The sequence below is a fragment of the Entelurus aequoreus genome, linkage group LG06 (assembly GCF_033978785.1).
Source record: "Entelurus aequoreus isolate RoL-2023_Sb linkage group LG06, RoL_Eaeq_v1.1, whole genome shotgun sequence".
Lineage (NCBI taxonomy): Eukaryota > Metazoa > Chordata > Actinopteri > Syngnathiformes > Syngnathidae > Entelurus > Entelurus aequoreus.
The window spans coordinates 36,036,263-36,062,528 of record NC_084736.1 but is presented as its reverse complement, the minus strand read 5'-3'; the positions used below and the strand labels follow the sequence as shown (position 1 = coordinate 36,062,528).

General features: G+C 40.5%; 1 protein-coding gene across 1 annotated transcript; it reads left to right on the top strand.

Moving 5' to 3' along the window:
- Nucleotides 1-852: 852 nt before the first annotated feature.
- ascc2 (activating signal cointegrator 1 complex subunit 2) lies at nucleotides 853-24,568 on the top strand. The gene is made up of 19 exons (XM_062050661.1): nucleotides 853-995; nucleotides 2,034-2,139; nucleotides 2,811-2,969; nucleotides 4,297-4,470; nucleotides 6,333-6,462; nucleotides 8,455-8,522; nucleotides 8,588-8,695; nucleotides 8,796-8,908; nucleotides 8,979-9,053; nucleotides 11,173-11,277; nucleotides 13,129-13,197; nucleotides 15,000-15,074; nucleotides 15,141-15,327; nucleotides 15,395-15,591; nucleotides 15,654-15,773; nucleotides 16,621-16,815; nucleotides 16,876-16,960; nucleotides 17,032-17,117; nucleotides 24,203-24,568. Exons 1-19 carry the CDS (start codon nucleotides 949-951, stop codon nucleotides 24,363-24,365), a joined length of 2,262 nt encoding a protein of 753 aa, XP_061906645.1. The 5' UTR covers nucleotides 853-948; the 3' UTR covers nucleotides 24,366-24,568.
- Nucleotides 24,569-26,266: the final 1,698 nt, after the last annotated feature.

Sequence of the window (26,266 nt, the reverse complement as noted above, 5' to 3'; positions counted from 1 at the left end):
ACCCACACACACGTCACTACACACACACACTTGGGTACACACACACATGGGTACACCCACACACACAGAGCGGCCCTCCCTCCTTGCCTCCTCATCCAATCAGCAGCCAGGACACATTGAGACGTGAGTGTCAAATGATTGTATTTGCTGCACAGGCTGTGTTGTGTTGTGTGTACACTTGTACAACAAAGTGACAACAAACAACTTGTATTCTGTGTCATTTTTGTTGACTGGCAAGTTTTTATTGTGGTGTCTATTGTAATTACATGATTATTATTATTATTAGTATAGCGTGCTGTTTGCACTTCCTATGGTGGCTAAATGCCCTCTCACCTTTTGACAGGTTGTTGTGAGCAGTGTGTGTGTCATTTATGAAGACAGCACATTATTTATTCTTTCATTTTTATTTCAACAAGCTGGACATTCAATCATAATCATCTTCACTAGATGATCTTTCCTTTCTTATTTTATAAAATACATTTTCCAAGAATATCCTGTGTCCTGTATCATATTTACCTTTTCCAATGTTTGACCAATAAAATATATAAATACACTGTAATATAACAATATTTTCAGGTAATAATCACATGATGTGCATAAATGTGTTAATGAGGTGATTTTATTTAAACAATATACAGTATAATCACATGATGTGCATACATATGTGTTAATGAGATGATTTTATTTAAACAATATACAGTATAATCATTAATCACATGATGCGTTAGTGAGATGATTGTATGCATGTATAATAATAGTTGAGGTGGCTGCACTCCCCCTGGCGCCCACTAGGAGGCGGTAAAAAAAGAAGAGTAGCTTTGTTGCGCTTCGTCGCCAGTCGTCAGTGTTGTTTTTAATGCGCATGCGTGCTTGCCACAGTCTGAGAAGGACCGAATGACAAACTTTCAAATGAAGACTTGAGGACGGGGTTGGGACAAGCGGTAGAACATGGATGGATGGATGGAAATGAGGACGGAGCAGACTGAACGTACAAGGTGACTTTCATCCTCTAAATGACATATTTCACTGTTTAGTTTAGTTAGCTTAGCCGCGTCAAGCTAACTGCCCTGTTAGCTTAGCGTTAGCTTCCTCCTCCCAAATATCTTTTTTATTCACATTTACTCACTTTTAATTAGGTTTAAAGCTATAAATAAGATGAACTCACTTCAAACATGTGACAGGCCCTCACATAGTTAGCTAGATTTCACACTTAAAAAGTAACAAGTATTCCTATAAAAGTAACAAGTATTCCTATAAAAATAACAAGTATTCCTCTAAAAGTAACAAGTATTCCTCTAAAAGTAACAAGTATTCCTCTAAAAGTAACAAGTATTCCGATAAAACTAACAAGTATTCCGATAAAACTAACAAGTATTCCTATAAAACATTCTGTTTTGACATGATTGAACAGAATATCAGTGATTGAACAGAATAATATCAATGATTGAACAGAATAATAACAATGATTGAACAGAATAATATCAATGATTTGAACTAGTTTTAGACATGATGCATTCTAACAATCACTAACTAATAGTAGTAAACCATAGTTGTCACTTTTTAAAGCGACTTGCTTCATCTAAATGTTTGTCAAACAAGGTTTAGTTTCTTTTTTATTAATATAATTCATTCATATTGATGTTCACATGTCAAGTGTGTAGTTAATCTAAATGATTCATATGTGTGTGTAGTTAATATAAATGATTCAAAAGTGTGTGTAGTTAATGTAAATGATTCATATGTGTGAGTAGTTAATATAAATGATTCATATGTATGTGTAGTTAATATAAATGATTAATGTGTGTAGTTAATATAAATTATTCATATGTGTGTGTAGTTAATATAAATTATTCATATGTGTGTGTAGTTAATATAAATTATTATGTGTAATTAATATAAATTATTCATATTTGTGTGTAGTTAATATAAATGATTCATATGTGTGTGTAGTTAATATAAATTATTCATATGTGTGTGTAGTTAATCTAAATGTCATTTCCTGCACTAACAAAGAGAGTGTTGTGATTGGTCAGAGACATTAAAGGGGGAGGAGCCATGGCCTGCACCAAAGTACCACTAGATGAGCAGCAGGTGACACAAACTCATGTTGAGGGAAAACACCGTTTACTGGCTGCTCTGGTGAGTCAACACTCTTCCTCCATCTTCTTCCATGTCCTCCATGTTAAGTTAAAGTTAAAGTACCATTGATTGTCACACACACACTAGGTGTGGTGAAATTTGTCCTCTGCATTTGACCCATCCCCTTGTTCCACCCTCTGGGAGGTGAGGGGAGCAGTGGGCAGGAGTTGTGCCGCGCCCGGGAATAATTTTTGGTGATTTTACCCCCAATTCCAATCCTTGATGCTGAGTGCCAATCAGGGAGGTAATGGGTCCCATTTTTATAGTCTTTGGTATGACTCGGCCGGGGTTTGAACTCACAACCTACCGATTCTTCTATGTCCTCCGTGTTCTTCCATGATCTCCATGTTCTTCCACGTCCTCCATGTCCTTCCATGTTCTTCCATGTCCTCCATGTCCTGCCGTGATCTCCATGTCCTGCCGTGATCTCCATGTCCTGCCGTGATCTCCATGTCCTGCCGTGATCTCCATGTCCTGCCGTGATCTCCATGTCCTGCCGTGATCTCCATGTCTTGCCGTGATCTCCATGTCCTGCCGTGATCTCCATGTCCTGCCGTGATCTCCATGTTCTTCCATGTTCTCCATGTTCTCCATGTTCTTCCATGTTCTCCATGTTCTTCTACGTCCTGCCATGATCTCCATGTTCTTCCATGATCTCCATGTTGTGTTAGCACCCCGACAGGAAGCAGGAGCGCCTCTTCGTGCCTTACAAGCCGCTGTCAGACGGCAGCTCCCCTGCTGAGGTGGAGGAGTTCTTGGATCGTGCCAAATTCCTGGTGGAGGACCTGGACTGGCTGCTGGCTCTGCCACACGACAGGTTTTGGTGTCAGGTGAGCCACCTTCATGTGCTGCTTAGTAGAAGCACTCCAGAGTGGAATGTTGGTGTTCACACAGCAGAGTTGTTGACAGAATCCAGTCTGACTCAACATATGCTAAGCTAGCAAGAACTAAAGCCTTGCTCCCTGCTTTATTAGAATAATGATTATGCTTTCTATATAAAACCGCTAACTCGGTAGCTCTCTGGTGCAGCGTGGCTAGCGGGCTGCTGGAGTCAAAGCTAGTCACGCTGTAGCGTTAGCTTGTGCTAACCGGCATGTCCAAATGTATTTAGTTTGAACATGCAAGCACACGTGACATACTTCTGGCTGATCTCTTCCCCGTGTGAAGCCATGAAAGAGTGAAGGATTGAGAAATATTGACTTTGCTGTAGGTTAACTTAGGGGTGGGCAAGCCAAATTGTTGAAAGAGCCTTATTGGCTCACAGTTGCTGTGGTCTGGAACAACATGGCACACAAACAACCATTAGAAATGCAGCCAATATTCCATGCAAATATACACAGAGGACATAAGTCCAGGAAATTCAAAATATGCCTACAAACCAGGCATAATGACGCTAGCCTAAATAGCATGTTAGCATGGATTAGCTTGCAGTCATGCAGTGACCAAATATGCCTGATTAGCACTCCACACAAGTCAATAACATCAACAAAGCTCACCTTTGTGCATTCACACACACAGTATAAAATGTTTGTTGAACAAAATGAGACTAAGTAGGAGTGGCATAAAATACGGAGAAAGTTTTACATGTTGCGTCACAGTCCACACAACTACAGTGAGTTCAAGGACAGCCAAAATGAGTAGGACAAAATACTCTCATGGTTGAAGCATAAACACAAACATGAAAAAGTGGGACTTGTAAGCCTTTAGGAAGGTTTGTCCTCCTATATTAAAACAAAACCAATATACCTTTTTCCATTTTCATACATGTTTGCATAATGAGTGAGCTGCAATTCAGGCTATGAATGTAACCCAGCTCAGCATTTACTTTTCATCTAATGCAAACCACCTTCCCTAGTCATGGTCCAAAAAATATATATTTACATTTTTTAAGCCATGACCAATGGAAATAAGAATCGCGATTTATTCTAAAACTTTTTTTTTTTTAACCCCCTGAACGCTGTAGTGTAGATCATTACGCTGCTTCTTAACACAGCTGATCTACCAGAGATTAAGAAGACGTAGCAAGTTGTGACTTTGTCGTTAGGTGTAGCAATTATTCATACAATATTCATACACTTACAGATTAGTGATGAATCTTTGCACATTTTGTTGAAAGACTTCTCAACGTGACCATTGTTGATATTTGTCCTCCACCAGGTGGTATTTGACCAGTCTCTGCACAAATGTCTGGACTCCTACCTTCTTCACGCTCCTCGCGGCCTCGACCTGACAGCCCCGCCCTCGTCCCCCGCCGCCACTGAAATGCAACGCTCGGTTCACAGGGCCGTCTTCTTGACCTTCCTCAGGATGGCCACTCATAAAGAGTCAAAGGTGAACATTCAATCACTATCGGACTCTCATAAAGAGTCAAAATTGAACATCCAGCCACTATCTGACTCTCATAAAGTGTCAAAGGTCAACATCCAGCCACTATCAGACACTCATAAAGAGTCTTAAGGTCAACATCCAATCACCATCTGACTCTCATAAAGAGTCAAAGGTGAACATCCAATCACTATCTGACTCATATAAAGAGTCAAAGGTCAACATCCAATCACTATCTGACTCTCATAAAGAGTCAAAGGTCAACATCCAATCACTATCTGACTCTTAAAGAGTCAAAGGTCAACATCCAATCACTATCTGACTCTCATAAAGAGTCAAAGGTCACCATCCAATCACTATCTGACTCTCATAAAGAGTCAAAGGTCACCATCCAATCACTATCTGACTCTCATAAAGAGTCAAAGGTCAACATCCAATCACTATCTGACTCTCATAAAGAGTCAAAGGTCAACATCCAATCACTATCTGACTCTCATAAAGAGTCAAAGGTGAACATCCAGCCACTATCTGACTCTCATAAAGAGTCAAAGGTCAACATCCAATCACTATCTGACTCTCAAACAGTCAAAGGTCAACATCCAATCACTATCTGACTCTCATAAAGAGTCAAAGGTCAACATCCAATCACTATCTGACTCTCACAAAGAGTCAAAGGTCAACATCCAATCACTATCTGACTCTCAAAGAGTCAAAGGTCAACATACATTTCAACTAGTATGATTGACATTTAAAAGATAATATTTCATGTGTAGTGACTTGTTATAACTAGTATGGTTGACATGTAAAAGATAATGTTTCATGTGTAGTGACTTGTTATAACTAGTATGGTTGACATGTAAAATATAAGGTTTCATGTGCAGTGACTTGTTTTAACTAGTATGGTTGAAATGTAAAAGATAATGTTTCATGTGCAGTGACTTGTTATAACTGGTATGGTTGAAATGTAAGACAATGTTTCATGTGCAGTGACTTGTTATAGCTAGTATGGTTGACATGTAAAAGATAATGTTTCATGTGCAGTGACTTGTAATAACTTGTATGGTTGAAATGTAAAAGATAATGTTTCATGTGCAGTGACTTGTTATAACTAGTATGGTTGAAATGTAAAATATGATGTTTGATGTGTAGTGACTTGTTATAACTAGTATGGTTGACATGTAAAAGATAGTTTCATGTGCAGTGACTTGTTATAACTAGTATGGTTGAAATGTAAAAGATAATGTTTCATGTGCAGTGACTTTTTATAACTAGTATGGTTGAAATGTAAAAGATAATGTTTCATGTGCAGTGACTTGTTATAACTTGTATGGTTGACATGGAAAAGAATGTGTCATGTGCAGTGACTTGTTATAACTAGTATAGTTGAAATGTAATGACACATTTTTCATGTGTAGTGACTTGTTATAACTAGTATGGTTGAAATGTAAAATATAATATTTGATATGTAGAGACTTGGTATAACTAGTATGGTTGACATGTAAAAGATAATGTTTCATGTGCAGTGACTTGTTATAACTAGTATGGTCGAAATGTAAAAGATAATGTTTCATGTGCAGTGACTTGTTATAACTAGTATGGTTGACATGTAAAAGAGAATGTTTCATGTGCAGTGACTTGTTATAACTAGTATAGTTGACATGTAAAAGATAATGTTTCATGTGCAGTGACTTGTTATAACTAGTGGTTGAAATGTAAAATATAATGTTTCATGTGCAGTGATTTGTTATAACTAGTATGGTTGAAATGTAAAAGATAATGTTTCATGTGTAGTGACTTGTTATAACTAGTATGGTTGAAATGTAAAAGATAATGTTTGATGAGAAGAGACTGTTGTGCTTGTCTTCCAGGAGAACTTCATCACACCTTCTGTGTTTGGAGAAATCCTCTACGAGAACTTCCTGTTTGATGTTCCTAAAATGATGGACCTGTGTGTGCTCTTTGGGCGGGGCAACAGTCAGCTGCTGCACAAGATGATAGGTGTGTCACATGACCACAACACCATCATACTATATAGATGTAGGTGTGTGTGTCACATGACCACAACACCATCATATTATATAGATGTAGGTGTGTGTGTCACATGACCACAACACCATCATATTATATAGATGTAGGTGTGTGTGTCACATGACCACAACACCATCATATTATACACAGTTGTGCTCATAAGTTTACATACCCTGGGAGAAAATTTATGATTTCTTGGCCATTCTTCAGAGAATATGAATGATAACACAAAAATCTTTCTTCCACTCATGCTTGATGGTTGTATGAAGCTATTGGCAAACAACTGTGTTTACTCTTTTTAAATCAAAATGACAAAAGAAAGTACCCAAATGACCCTGATCAAAAGTGGCTAAAAAAGTAAAATTTTGGTCTCATCACTCCAAATTACTTTGTTCCAGAAGTTTTGAGGCTTGTCTCTGTGCTGTTTGGCGTAATGGAAGCGGGATACTTTGTGACATTTGCGCGGAAATGGCTTTCTTCTGGCGACTCGACCATGTAGCCCATTTTTCTTCAAGTGCCTCCTTATTGTGCATCTTCAAACAGCCACACCACAATTTTTCAGAGAGTCCTGTATTTCAGCTGAAGTTATTTGTGGATTTTTCTTTGCATCTCGGAACAATTTTCCTGGCAGTTGTGGCTGAAATCTTTGCTGGTCTACCTGAATCCCTCATTTTCCACTTCCTAATCAGCGTTTGAACACTGCTGATTGGCATTCTCAATTCCTTGGATATCTCTTTATACCCCTTTCCTGTTTTATGCAGTTCAATTACCTTTTCTCGCAGATCCTTTGACAATTATTTTGCCTTCCCCATGACTCAGAATCCAGAAACATCTGTGCAGCAGATGAAAGATGCAATGGTCTGTCAGAAGCCCAGAAACTCACTGACCTTTTATACACACACAGTAATTACAAACAAACATGTCACAGGTGAGGATTGGAACCTTGATTAGACATTCAAACCTGTTTGTGTCAACTTTTGTGCATGTTATCAGATCAAAGTCACTGGTGTATGTAAACTTTTGATCAGGGTAATGTGGGTATTTTCTTTTGTCATTTTGATTTAAAAAGCGTAAACACAGTTGTTTTCCAATAAATAGCTTCACACAACCATTAAGCATGAGTGGAAGAAAGGTTTTTGTGTTATCATTCATATTCTCTGAAGAATGGCCAAGAAATCATAAATTCTCCCAGGGTATGTAAACTTATGAGCACGACTGTAGATGTACTGTTGGTGTGTCACATGACCACAACACCATCATATTATATAGATGTAGGTGTGTGTCACGTAACCACAACACCATCATATAGATGTAGGTGTGTCACATGACCACAACAGCATCATATTATATATGTAGGTGTGTGTGTCACATGACCACAACACCATCATATAGATGTAGGTGTGTGTCACATAACCACAACACCATCATATTATATAGATGTAGGTGTGTGTCATATTACCACAACACCATCATATTATGTAGATGTAGGTGTGTGTGTCACATGACCACAACACCATCATATTATATATGTAGATGTGTGCGTCACATGACCACAACACCATCATATTATATATGTAGATGTGTGTGTCACATGACCACAACACCATCATATTATATAGATGTAGGTGTGTGTGTCACATGGCCACAACACCATCATATTATATAGATGTAGCTGTGTGTGTCACATGACCACAACACCATCATAATATATAGATGTAGGTGCGTCACATGACCACAACACCTTCATATTATATACTGTAGATGTAGGTGTGTGTCACATGACCACAACACCATCATATTATATAGATGTTGGTGTGTCACATGACCACAACACCATCAAATTATATAGATGTAAGTGTGTGTGTCACATGACCACAACACCATCATATTATATAGATGTAGGTGTGTGTCACATGACCACAACACCATCATCATATATTCAATATTGATGTTCTTGTGCAGACAACATCTTCACGCAGCAGCCGTCCTACTACACAGACTTGGAGCAGACTGTACCCACTGTCTTACAGGTGAGACCACACCTGTCATGTTGGTGCTAAAGAACAACACGAGACATCTTCTTCTTCTCCATCAGGTGTTTGACACCATCATGGACAGGTGTGGCCTGCCATGTGACACTGCCACACAGCCCATGAAGCTCAACGCACACAAACAGCCCACTGCAATCAGCATGACTCAGCAGGTCAGAATGATGTCACCTGGTCAGAATGATGTCACCTGTCCGGTGTTTGTTTTAAACATGCTGAGCTCAGTACAACACAATACTTGTCTTGTGTCTTCAGGACTTTGTGGACATAGTCCTCTACCTCTGTGACTCCACCAGCACTTTACACGCCTTCTTCACCATCTTCCCTGCCGCCTGCTCCACCTTCCACTCTCACGGCTTCCTCTGCAGGTATGTCCATGGGTGGGCCTTACCTGAAGCTCCGCCCCCAGACAATCCCCCATTCTTCTTCCTGCCACAGACTGACAGTATTTTACGAGACCGTCGTGTCCGACCTGGAAAAGGCCCTGAGGAACAGGAACTTTCAGGATGAAAGGTGACCGAGAATGATTCATAGATGAAATTACTAATTTCATCTATAAATGGATTAAATAATTGTTTAATGTAGGAATTAATGATTTCATGTATGAATGAATTAATGTATGAGTGACTTAACAATTGACTGTATTAATAAATCAATGAATGATCGAAATAATGAATGAATTAATGATTGTATGTATGACTTAACGTTTGACTGTATTAATAAATTAATGAATGATCAAAATAATGAATGAATGAATGAATTGATTGTATGTTAAAGGCCTACTGAAACCCACTACTACCGACCACGCAGTCTGATAGTTTATATATCAATGATGAAATCTTAACATTGCAACACATGCCAATACGGCCGGGTTAACTTATAAAGTGCAATTTTAAATTTCCCGCTAAACTTCCGGTTGAAAACGTCTATGTATGATGACGTATGCGCGTGACGTCAATCGTTGAAACGGAAGTATTCGGACACATTGTATCCAATACAAAAAGCTCTGTTTTCATCGCAAAATTCCACAGTATTCTGGACATCTGTGTTGGTGAATCTTTTGCAATTTGTTTAATGAACAATGAAGACTGCAAAGAAGAAAGTTGTAGGTGGGATCGGTGTATTAGCGGCTTACTGCAGCAACACACTTGGATAGAAGACGCGCTATCCGACGCTAGCCGCCGACCGCACGGATGATCGGGTGAAGTCCTTCGTCGATCGCTAAAACGCAGGTAAACCCGGGTGTTGATGAGCAGATGAGGGCTGGCTGGCGTAGGTGGATAGCTAATGTTTTTAGCATAGCTCTGTGAGGTGCCGTTGCTAAGTTAGCTTCATTGGCGTCGTTAGCAACAGCATTGTTAAGCTTCGCCAGGCTGGAAAGCATTAACCGTGTAGTTACAGGTCCATGGTTTAATAGTATTGTTGATTTTCTGTCTATCCTTCCAGTCAGGGGTTTATTTCTTTTGTTTCTATCTGCAGTTAAGCCCAATGCTATCACGTTAGCTCCGTAGCTAAAGTGCTTCGCCGATGTATTGTCGTGGGGTTAAAAGTCACTGTGAATGTCCATTTCGCGTTCTCGACTCTCATTTTCAAGAGGATATAGTATCCGAGGTGGTTTAAAATACAAATCCGTGATCCACAATAGAAAAAGGAGAGAGTGTGGAATCCAATGAGCCAGCTTGTACCTAAGTTACGGTCAGAACGAAAAAAGAGGCGTCCTGCACTGCACTCTAGTCCTTCACTCTCATGTTCCTCATCCAAGAATCTTTCATCCTCGCTCAAATTAATGGGGTAATCGTCGCTTTCTCGGTCCGAATCGCTCTCGCTGCTGGTGTAAACAATGGGGAAATGTGAGTAGCCTTTCAATCTGTGACATAACGATACTTCCGGTACAGGCAAGGCTTTTTTTATCAGCGACCAAAAGTTGCAAACTTTATCGTCAATGTTTTCTACTAAATCCTTTCAGCAAAAATATCAAGTATGACACATAGAATGGATCTGCTATCCCCGTTTAAATGAAAAAATTTCATTTCAGTAGGCCTTTAACGTTTGTTGTAATTAAATCAATGAATGAATGAATGAAATAATGAATGAAGTAATGAATGAATGTATTAAGATGAATGAAATAATGTATGAATGAGTATATCGATTAATTAAGTACCGGGTAATGTTTGAAAAAATATGAATGTATTAAGATGAATTAAATAATGTATGAATGTATCAACAAACGTATGAATGAAGTAATGAATGAATGTATTAATATGAAATAAATGTATGAATGAATATATCAGTGAATGTTTGAATTAAGTAATGTATGAATGAAATATGAATGAATACATCAATGAATTAATTAAGTAATGTACGGATGAAATAATGAATGACTTAAGTAATATATGAATGAATTTATTAAGATGAAGAAAATGTATGAATGAAATGTGAATGTATGAAATGTATAAAGATGAATGAAATGTATGATGAATGAATGAATAAAGTAATGTATGAATGAAATAATAAATGAAGTAATGTATGAATGAATGAAGTAATGTATGAATGAATATATCATGAATGAATATGTGGATGAATGAAATAGTGAATGTATTAAGATGAATATAATAATAAAGTGTCCTTTCAGTCTTCAGGAGGAAGTGTGGAGAAGACTGTCTCACTCCTGTAGGAAGATGCTGGAGATGTCTCACCTGCTGCTGCATCACACCTGTCTCACTCCCATCTTGGAGGGGTGAACACACACACACATGCACACACACTTCTCACCTGCTGCTGCATCACACCTGTCTCACTCCCATCTTGGAGGGGTGAACACACACACACACACACACACACACACACACACACACACACACACACACACACACACACACACACACACTTGTCTTACCTGCTGCTGCTGCATCACACCTGTCTCACTTCCATCTTGGAGGGGTGAACACACACACACCCACACACACACTCTTGTCTTACCTGCTGCTGCATCACACCTGTCTCACTCCCATCTTGGAGGGGTGAACACACACATGCACACACACTTGTCTCACCTGCTGCTGCATCACACCTGTCTCACTCCCATCTTGGAGGGGTGAACACACACACACATGCTGCTGATTCACACCTGTCTCACTCTCATCTTGGAGGGGTGAACACACACACACACATGCTGCTGCTTCACACCTGTCTCACTCCCATCTTGGAGGGGTGAACACACGCACATGCACACATGCTGCTGGATCACACCTGTCTCACTCCCATCTTGGAGGGGTGAACACACACACACACATGCTGCTGCTTCACACCTGTCTCACTCCCATTTTGGAGGTGTGAACACACACACACATGCACACACACTTGTCTCACCTGCTGCTGCATCACACCTGTCTCACTCATCTTGGAGGGGTGAACACACACATGCACACGCACACATGCACACACTCACACACATGCACACTCACACGTGTATATAATGTACATGTGTATATAATGTACATGTGTATATAAAATGCATGTGCATATAATGTACTTGTGCATATAATGTACATGCATATATCATGTACATGTGTGTATATAATGTACATAAGTATATAATGTACATGCGTGTATAATGTGCATGTGTATATAATGTGCATGCGTATATAATGTACATGTGTATATAATGTCCTTGTGCATATAATGTATATGCCTATATAATGTACATCCATATATATATAGTACATGTGTATATAATGTACATGTGTATATAATGTGCATGCCTATATAATGTACATGTGTATATATTGTACATGCGTATATAATGTACTTGTGTACATAATGTACATGCCTATATATTGTACATGCGTATATAATGTACATGCCTATACAATGTACATGCCTATATAATGTACTTGTGTGTATAATGTACTTGTGCATATAATGTACATGCGTGTATAATGTACATGCATATATAATGTGCATGCATATATAATGTCCATGTGTATATAATGTACATGTGTATATAATGTATATGCCTATATAATGTACATCCGTAGATATTGTACATGTGTATATAATGACATGTGTATATAATGTACATGCCTATATAATGTACATGTGTATATATTGTACATTCGTATATAATGTGCATGTGTATATATTGTACATGCGTATATAATGTGCATGCCTATATAATGTACTTGCGTATATGATGTACATGCATATATGAGGTACTTGTGTATATAATGTATAAGTGTATATAATGTATAACTGTATATAACGTACACATGTTTATAATGTACATTTGTATATAATGTACATGTGTATATAATGTACATGCGTATATAATGTACATGCGTACATAATGTACTTGCATATATAATGTACTTGTGCATATAATGTACATGCACGTATAATGTACATGTGCATATAATGTACATGCTTTTATAATGTACATGCCTATATAATGTACATGCGTATATGATGTACTTGTGTATATAATGTACATGCGTATATAATGTACATGCGTATATAATGTACATGTGCATATAATGTACATGTATGATTGTGTAGCTGATCATGATATTAATATTAGTTGTGTTTTTAGGGCAGAAAACTCGTCAACGTTTGCAGAGGAACTTCTTCAACATTTCACTTCCTTTCTGTCAGAGAAAAGGTGAGTAATAATAATCATATACCGTATTTTTCGGAGTATAAGTCGCTCCGTAGTATAAGTTGCACCGGCCGAAAATGCATAATAAAGAAGGAAAAAAACATATATAAGTCGCACTGGAGTGTATGTCGCATTTTTTGGGGAAATTTATTTGATAAAACCCAACACCAAGAATAGACATTTGAAAGGCAATTTATAATAAATAAAGAATAGTGAACAACAGGCTGAATAAATGTATGTTATAAGACGCATAAATAACCAACTGAGAACGTGCCTGGTATGTTAACATAACATATTATGGTAAGAGTCATTAGAATAACTATAACATATAGCACATGCACATGCACAATCTGTCATTCCTAATTGCTAAATCCGATTAAATCTTATACGTCTAGTCTCTTACGTGAATGAGCTAAATAATATTATTTGATGTTTTACGGTAATGTGTTAATAATTTCACATATAAGTCGCTCCTGAGTATAAGTCGCACCCCCCGCCAAACTATGAAAAAAACTGTGATTTATAGTCCGAAAAATACGGTATCACACCTACTCTACATCCACCATTTTGTCCTGACTAAGTAATAATAATCATATATCACATCTACTCTACATCCACCATTTTGTACTGACTAAGTAATAATCTTATATCACATCTACTCTACATCCACCATTTTGTACTGACTAAATACGAGTTGTCTACGTGATATCATGTGTGATACAAGCAGTGTTTACCTGTGTGTGATATCATGTGCGATACAAGCAGAGTGTTTACTTGTGTGTGATGTCATGTGCGATACAAGCAGAGTGTTTACTTGTGTGTGATACAAGCAGTGTTTACTTGTGTGTGATATCATGTGCGATACAAGCAGAATGTTTACTTGTGTGTGATATCATGTGCAAAACAAGCAGTGTTCACTAGTGGGTGATATCATGTGCGACCCAAGCAGAGTGTTTACTTATGTCTGATATCATGTGCGATACAAGCAGTGTTTACTAGTGTGTGTGATATCATGTGCGATACAAGCAGAGTGTTCATATGTGTGTAATACAAGCAGAGTGTTTACTAGTTTGTGATATCATGTGTGATACAAGCAGTGTTTACTAGTGTGTGATATAATGTGCGATACAAGCAGTGTTTACTAGTGTGTGATATCATGTGCGATACAAGCAGAGTATTTACGAGTGTGTAATATCATGTGCGATACAAGCAGAGTGCTTACTAGTTGGTGATATCATGTGCGATACAAGCAGAGTGTTTACTAGTGTGTGATATCATGTGCGATACAAGCAGAGTGTTGTACAAATATGACAGACAGTTAACATCTAAATGTCCTCCAACAAACACACAATTTCTTCTATTTTACTAAAGTAATCTACACAATGTAAACATGCTAGGCTGTAGGCAGCTAGCAGCTACACAACAGCTAAGCACACAAGTTTCATTTAATCAAACCTTTCCTAGCATTCCACACAACTACATAATACAATATGAATGATTCCTGATGATCTGATATAAGTATTTCTGTGACCTCACATTATCAGGTAATTAGAAGGGGCCTTTATTTTGAAGGCCAGTTGCTCCCTCCTGGAGTTTCTAGTAGTCAGACTAGTTACACACCTGTTGGCCCACCAAGTTGTATGAAAAACAAAGTGCAGGTCAACAGCATTCAAAGTGCACACTTCCTGTACACCAGCTTAAAAATAAGAGCATGGCAGTGTTGTGGCTAGTTAGCACCATTGTTGGAGCAAGAGTCAGGTCCACAGGAAGTATGTGGTCAAGGTGTCATGGTCTTCACCTGGCAGGTTCCTGACAGACTACGACCAGCTCTTTCCCATGGCAGACCAGGTCCGTCTACTGCAGCAAGCACTTCCTGTCTTGTATCCTTCTCCGCTCGCCGTGTCCCAGGGCGCACCTTTCCACACACGCCTTAACGTGTCCCTCAGAGACGAGACCAGGACGTCCTACCTACTGCAGGGCGTCCAGAGCGCCTGGGACAGCCTGGGCAGGCGCAAGACCGCCTCCTCCTCGCCGCCTGCCAGTCAGGGAGCAGTGGGCGGGGCTTCACCCTCAGCTCTGCAAGTGCCAAGAGAGAGCCCGAGGGGTGCGGACGCCCCGCCTGAAGGAAGTAACGTGCGTGCTTCCTCCCTCCGTGGTCACATGACCGCACCAAGAGTTTGAGTTGTAGTTTTGTCTCCAGGGAGCGTGGTGTCCTCTGAGTGAGGCGGAGCTGGACTCTCTGCTGTCCTGCATCAGAGACCTGCTGCCGGACTTGGGAGATGGCTTCCTGCTGGCGTGTCTGCAGGAGTACCACTACGACTGTGAGAGGGTCATCAACAACATCCTGGAGGACACGCTCAGTCCTGGCCTGGACACGCTGGACCGAGCCACGCCCAGGTGGGCCACGCCTCCTCGCCGCACGCCACCACGCCTTCTTCACACAGACTTTGTGTCCTCAGGCCCGTCAAGCCAGCGCTACCTGCCGTCCTGAGCAGCCGCTCCAACGTCTTTGACGACGACCACTTTGACGTCTTCCGCAGGGACCAGGTGGACATGTCCCGCGTCTCAAAGGGCAGGAGGTGACCTTTGCTTTAAGTTAGAATATGTAACGCACCATGTTACACAACTGATATGTACGGTGAAAAGGCTAACAGTTAGCATATGTAACACGTCCGCCCTGAGATCGGTAGGTGGTGAGTTCAAACCCCAGTCGAGTCATACTAAAGACTATAAAAATGGGAGCCATTACCTCCTTGCTTGGCACTCAGCATCAAGGGTTGGAATTGGGGGTTAAATCACTCAAATGATTCTCGACCGTGGCCACCGCTGCTGCTGCTCACCTCACATCCCAGGGGGTGATCAAGGGTGATGGGTCAAATGCAGAGGATAATTTCACCACACCTAGTGTGTGTGTGTGACAATCATTGGTACTTTAACTTTATATGTAACATACCAAGTTATAAGACTGTAAGGTGTACGGTGAAAATGCTAACAGTTAGCATATGTAACATACCAAGTTATAGGACTGTAAGGTGTACGGTGTAAATGCTAACAACTATGTAACATACCAAGTTATGCGACTGTAAGGTGTACGGTGAAAATGCTAACAGTTAGCATATGTAACATACCAAGTTATAGGACTGTAAGGTGTACGGTGAAAATGCTAACAACTATGTAACATACCAAGTTATACGACTGTAAGGTGTACGGTGAAAATGCTAACAACTATGTAACATACCAAGTTAAAGGACTGTAAAGTGTACGGTGAAAATGCTAAGAGTTAGCATATGTAACATACCAATGTGACAATGCTAAGAGTTAGCATATGTAACATACCAAGGTGACAATGCTAAGTATTAGCATATGTAACATATCAAAGTGAAAATGCTAAGAGAACATACCAAGGTGACGGTGTGACTCTCACAGGAAGCAGCAGGAGGAGGATGCAAGGCAGCTGGTGGACAACAAGCAGCATGTGTCAGAGCAGAGAGAGCGTTACCATGCCTACCAGACGGTGGTGGAGGTGCAGCCAGGAGACTACGATGACGAGTATGACGACACGTACGACATGAACCAAGTGGGAGCCAACGACCTGGACGGAGACAGCCTGCTCAACAGGAGGTAGGAAGGAGCAAGATGGCCGCCAGATGACCTCTGACCCTGGCTGCTGTGTCCCTGCAGGCCCTTCACTGTCCCCAGGGTCTTGGAAGGAGGGAGCAGAGCCCATGATGAAGAGGAGGAGGAGGAGGAGGAAGACATCATGCAGGTGCACATATCTCACCTGCTCAAAGCAGGACTCACCTGCTCCATATTCACCTGCCACCTCTGGTCCTCCAGAGCAAGAACCCAGACCACTTTGTTCAGGACCCGGCACTGCTGAGGGAGCGAGCTGAGGCCAGACGTGCCATGCAGCAGAGGAGAGGGTAACCATAGTAGCATTAGCATAGTATCAGTACATCATTGATACTACACTCATTAGCACTTTTCTCCTTTCTCATTGTTACCATATCAGGAAGTAAACATTATTTGTATACACCTTTATGTGTGTATACAAATCTATGTATACATGTGTGTGTGTATATTACGTATCTACATGTCATGTAGATACATAACATGTAAATACATAACATGTATCTAACTACTTTTCAAAGGCAGTATAGTACCGATTTTAATCAATTGGTACTGATAAAGTACCGCGATACTGTACACCCCTAATATAAAGATTATATGTATGTGTATGTATATTTATGTTTATATATATATATATACATATGTGTATATATATATATTTATATATATATATATATATATATATATATATATATATATATATATATATATATATATATATATAGTTTGGGGTCACCCAAACAATTTTGTGGAATAGCCTTAATTTCTAAGAACAAGAATAGACTGTCGAGTTTCAGATGAAAGTTCTCTTTTTCTGGACATTTTGAGCGTTTTTTTGACCCCACAAATGTGATGCTCCAGAAACTCAATCTGCTCAAAGGAAGGTCAGTTTTGTAGCTTCTGTAACGAGCTAAACTGTTTTCAGATGTGTGAACATGATTGCACAAGGGTTTTCTAATCATCAATTAGCCTTCTGAGCCAATGAGCAAACACATTGTACCATTAGAACACTGGAGTGATAGTTGCTGGAAATGGGTCTTTATACACTGTTTCGTTGACCAGCATTCCTCCAATGGGGAATTGAAATTGCTAGTCTCTCCCAGATTCTTTTTATGGCAATACGCTGATGTTTATATTCAATCTCCAGGCAATAGTTGGTATTTTGTAGTTTATTCTCAAAGCTTAGAGGACAAACCTGAGACCAACCCAGCACCTAAGCGTTCCCTAGCCCGGTCCAGATCGGTCTAGCTCAAACTCCCGGAAGTCCCGTGATCTTCCGTCTGTCCCTCGCCCCCACTCTTTTTGTTTAGACTACTCCGAGTTATCTGTACTCTGACACATTCCAATCTAGAAGGCCAACACCTTACTATGAGACTCAAAAGAAGGAAGAATACTAGCTATTCTTTATATGACTATAGGAGTTTAGAAAGAAGTAACACTTAATTATGGATATTCTTCCAACAAGTCCCCCTTTAAGATCTTCTAATAAGATCTTTATTACTTGTACAAAACTTATAAAGCACGCCCCACATTAAAGTAGGTGCTGTTTTTTTTTCTTTAAGCAAGCTAGCAATAAAACAATAGCTTATTTACATGGGAGATAGATGGAAAGAGTCCACGTCAATGTCGTCATGGTCAGGGAAGTAAACCAACAATTCTCGAAAGTCTTAAAGTTACCACTTTGCTAGACCCCCTTTAGTGACACTTAGCCCAAGGGGCGATAAAGCAACCGCATGAGGCTATGATGGCCAAAAAAGCTCCGAATGGAGACCAAGACAGACTTAATTAGGTCAGTCCACCTGCCTAATGTGCTTTGAAGCCAACCTTTGAAGGGGTCAGAGACCCCTGAAACTTCAGTAGTTCCCTAGACAGGGCCTGGAGGCCCTTTAAGGCCCTCTGAACTGAGCCATCTGGGGTAGTGTTGTTAGGAATGAAGGTACAGCATTGGTCACCAAACATTGCACACACTCCTTCTTCCTTGGCTAGGATGCGGTCAAGGGCTATGCGGATCTGAACGGCCCTGAGGGAGGTCGGGGCAAGTTGTTCAGCAAGTCCCTCAACGGCGTCACGAGTCAGGTTGGTTAGTCTCAACGGCGGCGGGGAGTTAGAGAGGCCGCTGAAACAGGAGTTCCAAGGGGTGTTAATTTGGTGAGTGGGGTCACCAGTCTAACCATAGCACAAAGCCCAACGGCTGACGTCGGGATTCTAATGTACAATCTGTGCTTCCCACAACACCAGAATAAGTCAGCTCGTGCCTAAGGGCCTATCCTAGAGCCATCTATCAGTGTGGTGCACCAGTAACGGTTGATGTCACCCAATTTGTTGGGGGACGGAGAGGGTCCTGTAATTTGAAAACGCGTGTAATTCAGCTTTTGGGCCACAAAGGGAAGAAGTCGGGTGGCATTGTCAACAGAAGGGTACACATGTCAGTCAACTTAAAAGGGGCGGGGTAAGTGTGGGAAAAGGGACGTCCAGCGGAAGAAGCAACACAGTCACCCAGGTTTTGGCATCCACCTGAGCCACAGGTTGTCTGCACCCGCTCCTAAGGTCAAAGGTCAAAGTTACCAGGCCTTCGGTGGTGATGTCATTAGCACGCACAGATGTGAGCCTTTGAAACACCACCGAGGTGGGGTGGTACTTTAGGTGCTACAGAGGGTGTAGAAGTAGTTAACGCCCTCTCAAGGACATTAATTTTAATAATTCCTTTAGCGTCTGTATCAGTCAGGTCAAGCCCCAAAACAACATAAAAGGGACGACGGGCACAACTTACCAGAGTATGTTGTCTGCATCCGACACCAATGGTTCAGGGTTGAGTCGTAACAAATATAGAGGTTATTACCACGGTAATAGCTATTGTGTCCCCCGTAATTAATCACACTGCACAGGTGAAAAAATAAGTCTTGCTATCCCCTTTGACCCAGTCTATTTAAAGTCCGCTGTATGTTCTTAGACACTTGTCAGTCACTGTCGTCAGGAAGGATGAACTGAGACACAAAGACAGTAGAACACGCCCAAGCACCAGTCCGTCAGGGAACACTAGTCGGGTGTAACATCCTGCCTTTCGTCTATCAATATCAGAGTAATTTAGGTAACAAAACGGGGATAAACATCAAACTTTTCACTTAATGTAACGACACAGATAGTTATGCTGCAAACAAGCAAGAAAAACTGAGAAACATTTAGCATACTGTATTGGTCTCACACAAGGATATACAATATAGAAGTTGAAAAGAGTAATGTAGGTAGAAAATCTCTCTCGTCTCCTGGGCTGAGGGGCAGATGTTGTGGCGATGTCAGCAATGACATCCCCTGGTGATCTGTCAGGTTCTTCAGCTGTAGTGCAGAGGGAGAGGTGGTACCAGGTGTCCCCTCCACCAGCCAGTCGAAGGGCGTGGGACGTCCGTTCCACGACCTTGAAGGGACCAGTCCACCTGAGCTCCGTCCACTTGCGTTTGATGACCTTGATCTTGACCCTCTCAGCGGGCGGAAGGGAATCTGTACAGAAGAACTGGCACACAAATTCTGCAATTTTTTGTGTAAAATACCATTTTGGTTTTACGCTGAGTCCTCCTTCCATGGGGGGGGGCTGCTGGTCCTGTGAATGGCTGACCTGTATGCAGCTCATAGGGTGAAAAACTCAAAAGGGCGGTAAAACAGTTTTATTCACAGACCTTCGAATGATCATTAACGCTAATTGCAACATGTCAATCCAATTAAATTTGGTCTGTGCACAGATTTTAGCCAATTAGTTTTTGATGTTCTGTTCCATCCTTTCAACCTTACCTTGGGACTCAGGATGGTACTCCAAACCTGTGTTCTAGTCCGAAAGCCTTTTCGACCAAGGCTAAGTGAGTATTTTTTTTAAATGGTTGCCGTTGTCTGACCTAATCTTTTTGGGGAAACCATGTCGGGGTACTAGGTCATTCACAAGTCATTTAATTACTGATATTGCATCCTCTTTTGAGGTTGTTGTTGCTTCCGGCCAACCACTGTGATTGTCAACACAAGTCAGTACGTACCTTTTCCCTTGTACCGTATTGATCATATCAGTGAAATCAAAGACTATACATGGTTCACCCTCACCTCCTCCATATTCTAAATTTGATCTACTAAACTACTATCGATGTGTAAAATCATTATTTTCAAATTAAAATTAGTTATAAGTTCTTACCCACGGTAAAAACGTTAAAACTATGAAAAGTGTCAGAGTCGGATGATTGTCGATTTTGTTCCAAGGAGTCTGTATCCACCCTCACTCACCCCCTTCTGTTTCTGAAAAAAAGGACTGTGTTAGTCATATTATCACTTTCAGAAACATCTAAGAAAAAGGTCAGCTATTAGTCAAGTAGCGGGTCATGTTTGAGGTCAATGATTGTCTCTTCAGCCTCTATGGTCCACTGGGGGGTGGTGTTAGGGTAGGGGACCCCTTAGCAATATCACAATTAACTCAAACTCATCTGAACCCTAACTTTTATGTAACTTATTCAATATGGTGAAAGTAACAAAATATGCTTACGTTTATATTGTCACCAATACTAGAAAAATACTACCCTTATGGCGGATGCTTTAGCAATAGTATTTTGAAATTTTACCACACCTGGTGGCCCCAATAATTCATTAAGTCAAGCTCATGTTGTAGAAAGTTGAATGATGCAGACACGTTTGTTACTGAATACTTTCTATCAGACTTCTGTCTTGACGACTATGTGTATGTAATGAGCAACTATAATTATTTGATATGCTTAAATGTGTAATGTGTCGTTTTAGCTCAGCTGTTGTGTAGCTGCTAGCTCCTCGTAGCCTACAGGTGCCTAAAGTGCAGCCCATAGTTATGTGTTTAACATAACCATGGGCTAAACCTAAACAATTGAAAATGTGGTATTTGGGTGTTGGTGTAATGTTTGGCAGCTATGCCGTGTCTTATCATTGTACCTAAGTTCTTTGGTTTTGTAGGCGAGACAGAGAGCAAGGGAACAATGTGGGACACTATTGTGTCCATCTTATACCATGCTAGCTGTTGCAAAGATAGGTCAACATGAGCAGCCACACCTTGAGTTCCAACATATATAAATAATCATAACATATGGCGAGTCGGGTGGCAGTACACACGGAAGCATCTCAGCCAGTCAGGGTTTTCACTGTTAGAGCAGTTGGATGTCAGCCATTCCTATTGTTTCAGGCTGTGGTATGAGCTCCTGGAGGAGCCTTGGTAGTGGTGTCGCAGCTTGGTGGTTGAGCCGTCAGGTAACACCAGGAAGGTTCCTTCTGTGCGATATTGAATGTCAGGGTACAGTCTGTAAAGGAGGTCATTACCAATTAGGCAGGGTGTGTGCAGGTCAATCACGAAGGGGTGCTTTAGTGTGTGTCCAGCAATCTGAACCGGAAGTGGTTTGGTGACAGGCAACCTTCTTGTGACCCCAGCGAAGCCTTCGACCTTTAAAGAGGAAGCACACAGTTTCTTTGGTACCTCTGCAGTCAGAATCGAATGGGTGGCGCCAGTGTCAATCACGAACTGATAACATTGTCCGTTGACACTCATGTCCAGCAGGGGGCCAGTCTGTATCTCCTGCTGGGGCTCCTGCGGTGGGTGTGCTTTGCCACGCCGGTATGATGTTCTGGCTGCAAACCGGGGCCTGTCTCGTTCAGAGGAGTTAGGACATTCACGTTGCCAGTGACCCGGCAGGTCGCAGATGTAACAGTTTCCACCCCGGACTGGCTTTGAATTATTGTGTTGTCCACCACCCGAGTCCAAACGTCTGGTCTCACGTTTGTTGAGGATTCTTTCCTCCACCTGTTGGAACTCAAAAGCAAGGTCACCCACAGCTGAATATACCCTATCTGATTTTTGACCTTTTGGTTCTTTTGACTTTTTATCTTCGGCGATCTGTAATTTAAGTAGTTGCTTCCTTGTTGCTCTGTCATTAGCCCTATTTTGCATGGGATGAATAAAATGTCCCTGCCATATGTTGTTTTTGGCACCGTGTATATCAGGGTTAACTTTGTCCAAAGTGTTTGGCCAAAGGTTCCCTCCCGGAGGTACAGGTGGGAAAGCAAGGTCAACAATGGCTTGCATGTATGCATCGGCAAGAGACTTATATTGTAGTATGTCCAAAGTGTTAATGTCATGTGTCAAAAATGTCTGCCGGAGAAAATGGTCAGACGTGTACAAGGGGTTAATTTTCGGAGGCAGGATTAATCTTAGAGGGGGCGTGTTAATACCTCCTTCTCTTGTCACTGGAGTAGGGGGCGGTGTCCTAGTCAACGTCTGGGCGGGTCGTTTGAATTGTCTTGCGCATGCGCGGCAGACAAAAAAACCAATCAGTTCATTCTGTCATTAATCATCGTTTCTTTTGCTGCATTTCGTTTTTCCACGTAATCCCCGTTTACTTTTATCATACGCCAAACTCTTAAATTCTCTCCCTGAGTGTTCCATTTTCACCAGCGCACACACACACACACACACCACACACACACACACACACACACACACACACACACACTCAGCAGCACACACACACACTCAGCAGCACACACACACACACGAGCACGCGTAAGCACTCCCGCTCACACACACTCACACTCAGCAGCACACTCTCTGCGTTTCACTTTACCATAAAACTTCCAGTTACATTTTTTTATTTTATTTTACCAGACGTTTGAGTTCACGACTTTTCGAGTATTGTAAACTCCCTCTTAACCCTTTCAAGGAACGTTCTCCTTTTTTTTCTCTTTTTTTTTTCTCTACCTGCTAGTTCCATTGTCGACAACCGTCCATTCAATTGATCATTACACAGTAATGATTCATCACATTCCTCCCCCGCTGCCATCATTTTTCTGTTTGTCACACTCCAAGGCCATTGTGTCTATATTTTCTTAATTCTAGTGCCCTTATCGCACTGGGATCTTCCAACCCGGGAGTCTTTATTGTACCTTTTACAAATGGCCTCCAGCCTTTTCCGTACGTTTCAGTGCCCTATTATCGTCACTGGGATCTTGCAATCCGTACTCATTAAGGGACGACCAAATTCCCAGGGTAAGCTACACCCAACTATTAGTTCACTCGTCAATGAAACTGCCCGTCACGGTAATCGAGACACAATGGCCTGAGTTGACCACTTATTTACAATTTTAATGCAATGGCAGGCTCGGCAAAAATGCAATCAATCTATCAAAATCACCAATCTGTGCCTGGGATTAAAAAACAGTGTTTGACTTACAGACTTCAGGACAGACTCCTAACGCAGATTTTATCTAAAAAGAAAGGTTCTGCTTACCTTGAATTGGCCAATTGAGTCTGTCCAGAAGATTGCAAGAAGATGATACTGTAGATGATCAATATTGTAAACATCAATGTTTCATCATCACCTGTCCTTCCCAGCATGCGTCCAGACCACCTGCAGGGACGTCCCAAAGGCCAAGGCCAGACTCTGGAGACGTTCCTGGACCGCCGCAAGAAGGAAGCCAACAAGAGTCGCGGCGCCAACCACAACCGTCGCAACATGGCCGACCGCAAGAGGAACAAAGGTATGATCCCGTCCTGATGCTGGCCACCCTGAAGGACTGTGTGACCAGGTGACAAAGAAGTGAGGTCATGTGACCTGGTCAGTAGTTTTGTAGCCCTTCCAATAAACACTTCAATCATCCTCTTCAAACAATCCACCACAGCCTCATGGAATGATTCATCACCCCATAATGTTTTTTACACATGTTGTCACATTTATTCCAAATAAAAGTATGACACCTACTTAAGTCTTTGCCATAAAGCTGAAACCTGTTTCAGCTTGAGATGTTCCTCCAGCTTCATTCAGGGTATCTGCGGGCTCTTAAAAAGTCTGAAATCCAATCATTTGAATTTAAGGCCTTAAAATGTCTAAAATTCCTAAAATGTCATGATGTGTTGTTACAGCTTAGTTAGCATAGCAGAGGAGAACACTTCACCAAAGCCAAATGACTTGCATAAGATGGCTAAGTCAAAGATTTATGTCTCCTGAAGGATCCATTTAATGCACGCTTGAAGAGGAGGCAAGAGTTTGTAAATATGGTGCTGAAAGTCAATGGAATGTTCATGTCAAACTCCAAAATAAGTCTGTGTCAAAAGATGCTGAAACACTTGCACAACTTTACAAAGTAAAGTAAGTATGAGATGTTTAGTAGTGACATCATACTATTACATACAGTAAGTATGAGATGTTTACTAGTGACATCACACTATTACATATAGTAAGTATGAGATGTTTACTAGTGACATCACACTACTACATACAGTAAGTATGAGATGTTTACTAGTGACATCACAGTTTTACAGTAAGTTTGAGATGTTTACTAGTGACATCATACTATTACATACAGTAAGTATGAGATGTTTACTAGTGATGTCATACTGTTACATACAGTAAGTATGAGATGTTTACTAGTGACATCACACTTACATACAGTAAGTATGAGATGTTTAGTAGTGACATCACACTATTGTATACAGTAAGTATGAGATGTTTAGTAGTGACATCCTACTATTACATACAGTAAGTATGAGATGTTTACTAGTAGTGACATCCCACTATTACATACAGTAAGTATGAGATGTTTACTAGTAGTGACATCACTATTACAGTAAGTATGAGATATTTACTAGTGACATCACACTATTACATACAGTAAGTATGAGATGTTTACAAGTGACATCATACTATTACATACAGTATGAGATGTTTAGTAGTGACATCACACTATTACATAATGTAAGTATGAGATGTTTAGTAGTGACATCATACTATTACATACAGTAAGTATGAGATGTTTAGTAGTGACATCACACTATTACATGCTGTAAGTATGAGATGTTTAGTAGTGACATCATACTATTATATACAGTAAGTATGATATGTTTAAAAGTGACATCACACTATTACATACTGTAAGTATGAGATGTTTAGTTGTGACATCATACTATTACATACAGTAAGTATGAGATGTTTACTAGTAGTGACATCACACTATTACATACAGTAAGTATGAGATGTTTAGTACTGACATCACACTATTACATACAGTAAGTATGAGATGTTTAGTAGTGACATCATACTATTACATACAGTAAGTATAAGATGTTTACTAGTGACATACTATTACATACAGTAAGTATGAGATGTTTACTAGTGACATCACACTATTACATACAGTAAGTATGAGATGTTTAGTAGTGACATCACACTATTACATACAGTATGAGATGTTTAGTAGTGACATCACACTATTACATTCAGTAAGTATGAGATGTTTACTAGTGACATCCAGTGTTGGGTTAATTACTGAAAACCACTAACTAGTTACAGTTACTAGTTACTTTATTTCAAAAGTAACTCCGTTACTTACACCAAAAAGTAATGCGTTACTGTGAAAAGTAACTATTTAGTTGCTTATATATTTTTTTTTTTTAAATATA

What these genes read in the sequence shown, in the direction of transcription:
- ascc2 (XM_062050661.1), top strand. Translation starts at nt 949, where the DNA reads ATGGATGGATGGATGGAAATGAGGACGGAGCAGACTGAACGTACAAG. An exon ending in ACGACAGGTTTTGGTGTCAG is followed by an intron (nt 2,970 to 4,296) that starts GTGAGCCACCTT and finishes GTCCTCCACCAG; the next exon opens with GTGGTATTTGACCAGTCTCT. An exon ending in CAATCAGCATGACTCAGCAG is followed by an intron (nt 8,696 to 8,795) that starts GTCAGAATGATG and finishes TTGTGTCTTCAG; the next exon opens with GACTTTGTGGACATAGTCCT.